General features: G+C 40.0%; 1 protein-coding gene across 1 annotated transcript in view; it reads right to left on the bottom strand.

Annotated features, from left to right (window-relative positions):
• LOC133645063 (DNA dC->dU-editing enzyme APOBEC-3F-like) overlaps window positions 1–12,500 on the bottom strand; it is a 51,789-nt gene that overhangs the window by 4,342 nt on the left and 34,947 nt on the right. The window contains exons 6-9 of the mRNA XM_062039849.1: window positions 10,063–10,240; window positions 9,119–9,359; window positions 8,379–8,462; window positions 1,981–2,059 (exon numbers count right to left, since the gene is read on the bottom strand). Of these exons, the coding sequence (XP_061895833.1) occupies window positions 1,981–2,059; window positions 8,379–8,462; window positions 9,119–9,359; window positions 10,063–10,240 (582 nt within the window). The remainder of the gene's footprint in view (window positions 1–1,980; window positions 2,060–8,378; window positions 8,463–9,118; window positions 9,360–10,062; window positions 10,241–12,500) is intronic.

Genomic DNA, 12,500 nt, shown 5'->3' on the forward strand with positions numbered 1-12,500 from the left:
AGAATCTGGGTATTATCTTCGACCCAACTCTCTCGTTTGAGTCACACATTAAGAGTGTTACTAAAACGGCCTTCTTTCATCTCCATAATATCGCTAAAATTCGTTCCATCTTGTCCACTAGCGACGCTGAGATCATTATTCATGCGCTCGTTACGTCTCGTCTCGATTACTGTAACGTATTATTTTCGGGCCTCCCTATGTCTAGCATTAAAAGATTACAGTTGGTACAAAATGCGGCTGCAAGGCTTTTGACAAAAACAAGAAAGTTTGATCATATTACGCCTATACTGGCTCACCTGCACTGGCTTCCTGTGCACTTAAAATGTGACTTTAAGGTTTTACTACTTACGTATAAAATACTACACGGTTTAGCTCCAGCCTATCTCGCCGATTGTATTGTACCATATGTCCCGACAAGAAATCTGCGTTCAAAGAACTCCGGCTTATTAGTGATTCCCAGAGCCAAAAAAAAGTCTGCGGGCTATAGAGCGTTTTCTATTCGGGCTCCAGTACTCTGGAATGCCCTCCCGGTAACAGTTAGAGATGCTACCTCAGTAGAAGCATTTAAGTCCCATCTTAAAACTCATTTGTATAATCTAGCCTTTAAATAGACCCCCCTTTTTTTAGACCAGTTGATCTGTCGTTTCTTTTCTTCTCTCCTCTTCTCCCCTCTCCCTTATGGAGGGGGAGTTGCATAGGTCCTGTGGCCATGGATGAAGTGCTGGCTGTCCAGAGTCGGGACCCGGGGTGGACCACTAGCCTGTGCATCGGTTGGGGACATCTCTGCGCTGCTGACCCGTCTCCGCTCGGGATGGTTTCCTGTTGGCCCCGCTGTGGACTGGACTCCCGCTGATGTGTTGGATCCACTGTGGACTGGACTTTCACAATGTTATGTCAGACCCACTCAACATCCATTGCTTTCGGTCTCCCCTAGAGGGGGGGGGGGTTACCCACATATGCGGTCCTCTCCAAGGTTTCTCATAGTCATTCACCGACGTCCCACTGGGGTGAGTTTTTCCTTGCCCGTATGTGGGCTCTGTACCGAGGATGTCGTTGTGGCTTGTACAGCCCTTTGAGACACTTGTGATTTAGGGCTATATAAATAAACATTGATTGATTGATTGATTGATTGATTGATTGATTGTTAAGTACATAACTCCACATGTGTTCATTCATAGTTTTGATGTGACAAATAGTCATGAAAATAAAGAAAACGCATTGAATGAGAAGGTGTGTCCAAACTTTTGACCTGTACTGTATATATACATTTATATTCACACACATATGTATATATGGTAACACTTTAGTATGGGGAACATATTCACCATTAATTAGTTGCTTATTAACATGCAAATTAGTATCATATTGGCTCTTAATTGGTCATTATTAAGTACTAATTAATGCCTTATTCTGCATGGCCTTATTATACAACCAGTAAGCCATTAACTAAGAGTCTTAGTTAGTCTTAACCCCAACCCTAACCCAAACCCCAACCCCAACCCCAACCCTAACCTGTTAATAAGCAACTAATTAATAAAGTGTTACCATATACAGGTATATATATATCCATCCATCCATTTTCTACCGCTTGTCCCTTTCGGGGTCGCGGGGGGTGCTGTATATATGTTTATATATATGTATGTGAGCATCAACTGATGAAGCAAAATATCTTTTAAGACAAACTGAACAGTCCAGCTGCGATCGATTCAATGCCGCGAGAATACGACGATCTGAATGAACGAGAATATCCACAAGCAAAATGATCGTTCTGTTCTATCCACAAAAACCTGCAGAACAGTAACGATTAATGCAATTTCTATGGTTTTGTTGTGTTTTTTTACAATGTGTTTTTCCTTTGAAGGGTAAAACCTAGGTTTTTTTTACATGATTAAAAGGAGGGGTACATTTAACAAAATCTTTTTTTTTTGTTTTACTGAAAGATTATGGTTTACATTCCAAAACCAAATTCAAGGTATTTACGAGTTTTCGTCCAGGTCGTCCCAGCCCGGGAACTCCAGTCCCTGATGAGTCACAAAGTGTTCCCAGCAGTATTCAAACTCTATGGAAAATGACAACAAACGACAAAAATATTAAATGATTAGTAGTTTTGGCATCAGCCTGGGCCTGTACTCCGGATCAGGATTTGTGCCTATCTAGGATCAGTTTGAGGATTTGGTTGCAACACGCAGTCCTACGACGCTGCCTCACTTTTCACTTTCACAACCCTTATGTTAGACAACACATAGCTTTTCTTTTTTTCATGCATTGTAACTCGTGAAGTGCGGCACGTTCGAGGTGGCTAGCAATACAGCTCATGGCGGTACACTATTCCGCTATTAAAGCCCTCCAAAAAACATCTAAAAGCGGCAACAATACACCATTTACATGTGGTGACCTAAACATTAACCTAGTATTAGCGATATTGTTATTATAAGCGCTAACGCAGACAGACTATTATTAGCCGCGCATTGATCAAAGAGAGCTAGCTACTGTAGCTTGTTCAGCTATTGACATACTGAGCCGGTGAGCTGCTGCATCGCCTCTGAGTTGGTGAAAGCTCATTCTAGATTATAAATCATGCCTCTCACCTGGAAACTAGAAGGTTGTGGACATAAACCGAGAAGTTGGTCAACTTTGACGTTCAACTTAAACCAGGGAATGGCGAGAAAGACAGGAAGACACTTGTTTACGGCACCTTTTTTCTTGTTATCTGCCAGAGGATAATGATTAATTATTCAACTAAGGAAGATATAAAGATCCCATCAGTCTTTATCCCAGTGAGATCAGACATTGTACAGTAAGTTGTTTGATTATGTTTATTACTGACTTAGCAATTCTGCTACACGATGCTTAGCATTTCACTAAAGCTTCATTTGTTAAGCACACAGCTTCTAAAACTTGTATTTCATCATCACTAATAAGCAGCGTAAGTAGGTAGTCTCCAAACACAGAAGGGTTGCCTCTATCCTAACATAGCTCCGCCCCCTCTGAAGTCATGCATGTCGCAGGGGAAAAAAATAATGGCTCTGGCGACATCCAGTGGACACATTTAGACACAGCAGTTTCTTTCATTCAAAAATGTGAGCTCATTTTTACTTAGCAAACTCATCTCGTGGGCCGGAGGAAACCTGTTTGCGATACTTTTGACATCCCTGGACTACATCTTCAGCGTTTGGCTCGGTTAAGCCAAACAAAGAAGAGATCCTGGATAACTTCAACGTGATTTGTAGTACAGACCCCCGGTCAGAAAACACGATTTCAAGTACAAACCCCGTTTCCATATGAGTTGGGAAATTGTGTTAGATGTAAATATAAAGGGAATACAATGATTTGCAAATCCTTTTCAACCCATATTCAATTGAATGCACTACAAAGACAAGATATTTGATGTTCAAACTCATAAACTTTATTTTTTTTTTGCAAATAATAATTAACTTAGAATTTCATGGCTGCAACACATGCCAAAGTAGTTGGGAAAGGGCATGTTCACCACTGTGTTACATGGCCTTTTCTTTTAAAGGCCTACTGAAATGCGATTTTCTTATTTAAACGGGGATAGCAGGTTCATTCTATGTGTCATACTTGATCATTTCGCGATATTGCCATATTTTTGCTGAAAGGATTTAGTAGAGAACATCGATGATGAAGTTCGCAACTTTTGGTCGCTGATAAAAAAGCCTTGCCTGTACCGGAAGTAGCGTGACGTCACAGGTTGTGGAGCTCCTCACATCTGCACATTGTTTACAATCATGGCCACCAGCAGCGAGAGCGATTCGGACCGAGAAAGCGACGATTTCCCCATTAATTTGAGCGAGGATGAAAGATTTGTGGATGAGGAAAGTGAGAGTGAAGGACTAGAGGGCAGTGGAAGCGATTCAGATAGGGAAGATGCTGTGAGAAGCGGGTGGTACCTGATATTCAGCTGGGAATGACTGAAACAGTAAATAAACACAAGACATATATATACTCTCTTAGCCACAACACAACCAGGCTTATATTTAATATGCCACAAATTAATCCCGCATAACAAACACCTCCCCCCTCCCGTCCATATAACCCGCCAATACAAATCAAACACCCGCACAACACACTCAATCCCACAGCCCAAAGTACCGTTCACCTCCGCAAAGTTCATACAGCACATATATTTCCCAAAAGTCCCCAAAGTTACGTACGTTACATGCACATACGGCACGCACGTACGGGCAAGCGATCAAATGTTTGGAAGCCGCAGCTGCGTACTCACGGTACCGCGTATCCAACTCAAAGTCCTCCTGGTAAGAGTCTCTGTTGTCCCAGTTCTCCACAGGCCAATGGTAAAGCTTGACTGTCATCTTTTGGGAATGTAAACAATGAAACACCGGCTACGTGTTAGTGTTGCTGCAGCCGGCCGCTAATACACCGCTTCCCACCTACAGCTTTCTTCTTTGCTGTCTCCATTGTTCATTAAACAAATTGCAAAAGATTCACCAACACAGATGTCCAGAATACTGTGGTGTTTTGCGATGAAAACAGACGACTCAATAGCTGGACACAATGCTGTCCCAAAATGTCCGCTACAATCCGTGACATCACGCGCAAACGTCATAATACCGAGACGTTTTCAGCAGGATATTTCGCGGGAAATTTAAAATTGCACTTTACTAATCTAACCCGGCCGTATTGGCATGTGTTGCAATGTTAAGATTTCATCATTGCTATATAAACTATCAAACTGCGTGGTCGGTAGTAGTGGCTTTCAGTAGGCCTTTAACAACACTCAATAAACGATTGGGAACTGAGGAAACTAATTGTTAAAGCTTTGAAAGTGGAATTCTTTCCCATTCTTGTTTTATGTAGAGCTTCAGTCGTTCAACAGTCCGGGGTCTCCGCTGTCGTATTTTACGCTTCATAATGCGCCACACATGTTCGATGGGAGACAGGTCTGGACTGCAGGCGGACCAGGAAAGTACCCGCACTCTTTTTTACGAAGCCACGCTGTTGTAACACGTGCAGAATGTGGATTGGAATTGTCTTGCTGAAATAAGCAGGGGCGTCCATGAAAAAGATGGCGCTTAGATGGCAGCATATGTTGTTCCAAAACATGTATGTACCTTTGAGCATTAATGGTGCCTTCACAGATGTGTAAGTTACCCATGCCTTGGGAACTAATGCACCACCATACCATCACAGATGCTGGCTTTTCAACTTTGCGTCGATAACAGTCTGGATGGTTCGCTTCCCCTTTGGTCCGGATGACACGATGTCGAATATTTCCAAAAACAATTTGAAATGTGGACTCGTCAGACCACAGAACACTTTTCCACTTTGCATGAGTCCATCTTAGAGGATCTCGGGCCCAAAGAAGCCGGCAGCGTTTCTGGGTGTTGTTGATAAATGGCTTTCACTTTGCATAGTAGAGCTTTAACTTGCACTTACAGATGTAGCGACCAACTGTATTTAGTGACAGTGGTTTTCTGAAGTGTTCCTGAGCCCATGTGGTGATATCCTTTAGAGCAGGGGTCTCAAACTCAATTTACCTGGGGGCCACTGGATGCAGAAACTGGGTGAGGCTGGGCCGCAAGAAAAGATTTCTTAAAAAAAATCTAACATGCACTTTTTAATCAATTCACCTTCTTTGAATGGCTTTCCCGCCCTAGCAACCATCTCACTCACCATGTAGCTAGCTTTGACTGCTTCATCGCTCTTTTCGCTTGCTTTCTTGACGAAATCTTGTTGCCTCAGTAGACTGGTTTTAAAATTTGCAACCCGGTTCACTCTCTCATCTCCCTGGTATTTTGCATACTCTTCAGCATGTCTAGTTGTATAATGACGTTTGAAATTGTATTCCTTGTGCACTGCAACTTTCTCTGTATCAACTACAGAAAAGAGCTATAAGGATTATTCATAAAGTAGATTACTTAGAACACACTAACATATTATTTATTAATTTGGGTTTACTGAAATTACAGGAGCTAATAAAGTTACAGACATTATGTGTCATGTTTAAGGCTAAAAGTAAAACATTACCAGCAGATTTACAAAAAATGTTTGTCATCACTTCTGAGAATGAGGAGCATAGAAGAAAAGGTCATTTCCAACATCAGTATTCAAGGACAACTTTAAAACAAATGTGCATATCAGTGGTGGGGGTTAAACTATGGAATTATCTTTACAATGAGATAAAAGATTGTAAAAATATATTCAAATTGAAAAAATATATAAAGACAGAACAATAAAATCATATGGACAGCTATAAGTGTTTACATTTTGCTTTATATTTATTATTTTACTTATTTTTTGCCTGGTTTTGTATTTGTTTTGTATCATCCCGTGAGGTGTATATTACTTCTTTTGTTTTTTTTGTTCGGTTTGTACATCATGAAGTTTTGCACTTCTTGTGTTTTTTTGTGTGTTTTTTTGTTTGTTTTCGTTATATTTGGACGTAATTGTTGGTTTATTGATTGATTGATATATTTTTATTTCAAATATGCATAAAAACAAGAGCAAGCCTGATCCAATACAGTGCTATAGCCTTAACAGCCATTATAACAAAATGAAAACAATGGAGAATAAAAAACAAAAACAAATGAGCATTGGACTTTCTTTTTTTTTACATATTTGAAAAGGAGTGAGAAGAAGTTTACACTTATTTAATCCCACCCCTTTTCTTTAAATCATAAATTACTCTGAGCTAGAACTACCTATTCACTCAATGTACAAACTTAATGAACTTGTATATACTGTACATACATCATAGATATATACATACATATGCACACCACACACATACATAGCCACATCATTACCACTAGTGATCATGGAAATGGTATCATGCCACCACAACAACACCACTGCCTCAATGAGCAGCCCCACACTCTTCTGTAACACAAACGACCCAATATCAAAGCCCTTCTTCATCTCTGTACCTCTGGAATACCATGTACTTATACTTCTTTTTAAACTGGTTTATGTTTGGACATTGCTTTAACTCATCATTCAAACCATTCCATAATTTCGCCGTGGAGTTTACAGTTACGGTAGTACAATTAGCCCCGAACGGGCTAACATCACCACTAGCGTGTTACACGTCTGATTCGCCCAGCGACTCTCTGTCGGAGTATCAGCGCTGGGGTCCAGTGCACCACACTTTTGTATTGTCGCTCGCTCCTTCGGCGGAGTGCTTTGGAAGTCTTCCCCGCCCGGACTGTTTACAACGAGGGCGGGAGCGAGCAGGCGGGCGAGCGAAGGAGGCAGGCAGGGAGGGAGGGAAGAAGAGCGTGTGTGGGTGTCGTGGAAAAGCGGCAAAATGTTTCTCTGCTTGCATCACGCAAGTGATGTCAATGCATACTTGCCAACCTTGAGACCTCCGAATTCGGGAAATGAGGTTGAGGTGGGAGGGGTTGGGTGTAGCGGGGGTGTTTTTGTAGCCCGGAAGAGTTAGGGCTGCAAAGGATTCTGGGTATATGTCCTGTTGTGTTTATGTTGTGTTTAGGTGTGGATGTTCTCCCGAAATGTGTTTGTCATTCTTGTTTGGTGTGGGTTCACAGTGTGGCGCATATTTGTAACAGTGTTAAAAAATATATAAAATACATTATGACCACCCTCAGTGTGATATGTATTGCTGTTCCTCAAGTATGTCTTGCAATAACTAACGTGAGTCTGCAGAAGCCTCATACTACATGTGTATGGGCTGGCATGTTGTTAGTATGGAAAAAAAGAAGATGCGGTGACCGGTTCTAGAGGACACTAAAGGCAGTGTCATCACAGCACGCCCTCGATGTTGTCGAGAGCCTTAAACCACACCATGATTGGTAGATTCCTTCAGCTCCGCACACAACGTGGTCAAGCGCCATTCATTTAAAACTTGCGGGCCGCACTAACATTAAACTGTCATATTAAGGTAGGGGCCGCACAATAACGTCTCGTGGGCCGCAATTGGCCCGCGGGCCGCATGTTTGAGACCCCTGCTTTAGAGATTGATGTCGGTTTTTGATACAGTGCCGTCTGAGGGATCGAAGGTCACGGTCATTCAATGTTGGTTTCCGGCCATGCCGCTTACGTGCAGTGATTTCTCCAGATTCTCTGAACCTTTTGATGATATTACGGACCGTAGATGTTGAAATCCCTAAATTTCTTACAATTGCACTTTGTCACGACTTGGTCCTTGGGTTTTGTTTCTCCGGAAGGCAACGGAAAATTGGCGCGGGCAAGGCGTGAATTTAAATACATGATTTATTTTAACGCTAATAAAGTACAAAAAAAGGGAAGCAAACAAAAGGCGCGCACAATGGCGGAAGTACAAAAACTTGGCTATGAAAACAAAACTTGCACAAAGGCAGAAACTATGATCAATGAAACAAAAACACTAACTGTGGCATTAATAAACAAAAACTTACTTGGCATGAGAACTGTGAACATGACATGAAGCAGAATGATGAAAAAGGGTGATGTCGCCAGGACGAACAACAGAAACAGAAAAGCTGAAATAACACAGACATGATTAACAACAGGTGTGTGAGTCAAAACGTGAAACCGGTGCGTGACAGGACAGGTGAAAACTAATGAGTTGCTATGGAAACAAACAAACAAGGAAGTGCAACCAGGAACTAAAAAGAGTCCAAAAAACAAACAACACATGGCCAAAACAAAAACATGATCAACAGACATGACACACTTTGAGAAACGTTGTTCTTAAACTGTTTGACTATTTGCTCACGCAGTTGAGGGGTGTACCTCGTCCCATCCTTTCTTGTGAAAGACTGAGCATTTTTTGGGAATCTGTTTTTATACCCAATCACGGCACCCACCTGTTCCCAATTAGCCTGCACACCTGTGGGATGTTCCAAATAAGTGTTTGATGAGCATTCCTCAACTTTATCAGTATTTATTGCCACCTTTCCCAACTTCTTTGTCACGTGTTGCTGGCATCAAATTCTAAAGTTAATGATTATTTGCAACAAAAAAAAAATGTTTATCAGTTTGAACATCAAATATGTTGTCTTTGTAGCATATTAAACTGAATATGGGTTGAAAATGATTTGCAAATCATTGTATTCCGTTTATATTTACATCTAACACAATTTCCCAACTCATATGGAAACGGGGTTTGTATTTCAGCTGCTAATATGTTGCATACCTTTCCTATGCATGACTTCGATCTCCACCCCAGCGTCTCTCAGTGATCGCAGGCCAGCTTGGTTTTCCTCATTATCTATGTAGTAGAGGCGTGACGTGTAGATGAAAAGCTTAATGTTTGAATTTTGCTGAAGGAACTGCACCAGCTGCTCTGAGCAGGCAGAACAGGGGGACCAGGAGATGTAGATTGTAATTTTGTGGTCTTCACGAGGCAAGGTTTTCATGCGAGAAATAAAGTGTTCCTAGACACAAACAAAACATGCAAATATTGGATGAATAACTGGAATGTCATACTGGGTCGGTCAAAAGTTGACATCCACTTGTAAAGAACATAATGTCATGGCTGACTTGAGTTTCCAATCATTTCTACAACTCTTATTTTTTTGTGATAGAGTGATTGGAGCACATACTTGTTGGTCACAAAAAACATTCATGAAGTTTGGTTCTTTTATGAATTTATTTTGGGTCTACTGAAAATGTGACCAAATCTGCTGGGTCAAAAGTATACATACAGCAATGTTAATATTTGCTTACATGTCCCTTGGCAAGTTTCAATGCAATAAGGCGCTTTTGGTAGCCATCCACAAGCTTCTGGTTGAATTGTTGACAAACTCTTCTTGACAAAATTGGTGCAGTTCAGCTAAATTTGTTGGTTTTCTGACATGGACTTGTTTCTTCAGCATTGTCCACATGTCAGGACTTTGGGAAGGCCATTCTAAAACCTTAATTCTACCCTGATTTAGCCATTCCTTTACCACTTTTGACGTGTGTTGGGGTCATTGTCCTGCTCCAATCCCTCTAACACAAAATAATAAGATTGTAGAAATGATTGGAAACTCAAGACAGCCATGACATTATGTTCTTTACAAGTCTATGTCAACTTTTGACCACGACTGTATTTTATTGAATATATCAAACAGTTTTTCTCAGCAGGCCCATACTCACCTCTGCATGCAGGTAATCGTTAGAGAAAATTCCAAACGGGTCTTTATCTTGTCCATCTTTATCATGTCCGTCTTTATCATGTCCATCGTTGATGTGCCAGCACAACCACGTCTCATGTCGACCTTTAGCAAGCCGCAAGTTGTCATATTGGTCGACGAAGTCATCCCTGGTTAAGCTACTGAGGCAAAGTGAAATGAAGTTGTCTTTACCATCCACTGCTTTTCAGAGTGATGCCTTGACGCATGTATTTATGTACAAATATTGATTGCGATTGACACCGTCAAAGAGGATGTGTTCAGAATAATAGGAAATGTGAATATAGCAGAAAACACTCAGACAATTGAAACTTTGGTCGTTGGTTTTCAACTGAATTGTCACAAACCTTTACCACTGTATCCATGCAAAATGACCTTTGCAGTGTCGGAAAATTACATTTCGTCTAAATGTAAATATTCTTATGACGACTTGAGCAACACAATGATTGGTTCTCATAAAATCCATCCATGTGATATTACAACCTATTGCAGGGGTGGGCAACCCAAACACGTTGAAAGAGCCACATTGGAGCAAAATGACAAAAAACGAATTTGTCTGGAGCCACAAAAAATTAAAAGCCGTATATAAGTGTTGTAATTAAGGCGGGCTCAATCTTTGTTGACAGAAATGTTGAAATGTAATATTTATTCTACACATTTTTACAACATTGGAAACCATTAGTCAATCAGAGGCTACTCAGAAGGTGAGATGACTCCTGGAAATTACTGGCATTTAATGGCCAAAGGTATAGATGTGTGTGTCCAAGTTAAAGGAAACAGCTGGCTCTCTTCTTTTAATAGATTTATTTTAATCTTTGGCAAGCTAGGTAATGTTTGCTGTGGTCTGGAACAACATGGCACACAAACAACAATCAGAAATGCAGCCAATATTACATACAGATAATGTGTCATGAGACATGCAAAACTAAATTATATACAAAGGGGATACAAGTAAAGGATATTAAATGAGCTCAAATATACCTACAAATGAGGCATAATGATGCAATATGTACATACAGCTAGCCAAAATAGCATGTTAGCATTGATTAGCTTTCAGTCATGCACTGATCAAATATGCCTGATTAGCACTCCAACAAGTCAATAACATCGACAAAGCGCACCCTTGTGCATTCACGCGCAGTATACAACTTTTGGTGGACAAACTGAGACAAAGAAGGAGAGGAAGATTTTCATTAAAATGATTGGGACATTTTTACAAAGTTCCACAACTCCCACATTTTTTTATCCAATTCAAACTGTTCCAACTACAAAATATTCAGCCTCTTCAGGAATTGTGTGCTCCCTTTCAACAATTCTAAAAAATATTCCCGGATTTCGTTTTTCAACCTATTCAAACCATTCCAACATCAACACATTCCCCTCATCCTGGACATTCAAACTAATACATTCCCAAGTTCAAAACCAAATTCCGGTTTTCTTGGAAATTCAAACTCTTCAACATTCAAACCATTCCAACATTTAAACTATTCTTACATTCATACTACATTCTGTCAGCATTGGAAGTGTGTCATCTAGTTTAATATTATTATAACTTATTCATATAAGTTCTTATAATTATAAATTACAATTCCTACAACCATTTCTCATTATTCTCATAAAATGTTATATTGTGACTTATCCTCATAAGGTTTTAAACATTATCCTTGTAACATGACATATTATTTATATCTATTATAATCACAACTTACTCTGAAAAAAATAACAACTTCATCCTCATAATTTTACAACCTAGCCTTGGAAGGTTTCCGACTTTATCCTTGCAAGATAAATACCTGATCAAATTCTACTGTCTTGTTATAGTACAGAATGGCATTTTAAATTTCATTAAATAATACAAGTTTTTATTTTCATACATGTAAACAAACGCTTTCTGAAATAAATAAAAATGATCCCTACCGTATTTTCATTTTGGTGAATCTGACAAACGTGCTGAAACCTCGAAAAACTGCCACCTAGTATACTTAGTGCCCTCTTTATACTGTAAGCCACACCCTTTTTTTTTTATACTGGTTTGCACAACCGGTTCATGTATCCGTGTTGTGTTTATCTCTGACGTTTGTAGAATTGAAAGCAAAACTAATGCAAATGTAATCCAACCCATTATTGGTATAATTGTTGTCAAGTAAACTGCCACTCCTCCACAGGGAAACATGTTTGCTGTTTTATTGCTGTTGTTAAAGTTGATAAGACTTGTGTCATAAAAGAAGCAAAAACACATGTCAAGCTTTCTACTTTTTGTATAATGTGTTAATCATAACATTAAATCAACATTAAGATAAGAAAGACCTTTGCCCCCTCAAAAAGAGTTTGACAAGACAACAGTGTTGACACATTTCCTCTAACATTGGTGATTTATGCATGCTCATTGCGGTCATTTTAACA

Source organism: Entelurus aequoreus, linkage group LG28, assembly GCF_033978785.1.
Source record: "Entelurus aequoreus isolate RoL-2023_Sb linkage group LG28, RoL_Eaeq_v1.1, whole genome shotgun sequence".
Taxonomy (NCBI): Eukaryota; Metazoa; Chordata; class Actinopteri; order Syngnathiformes; family Syngnathidae; genus Entelurus; species Entelurus aequoreus.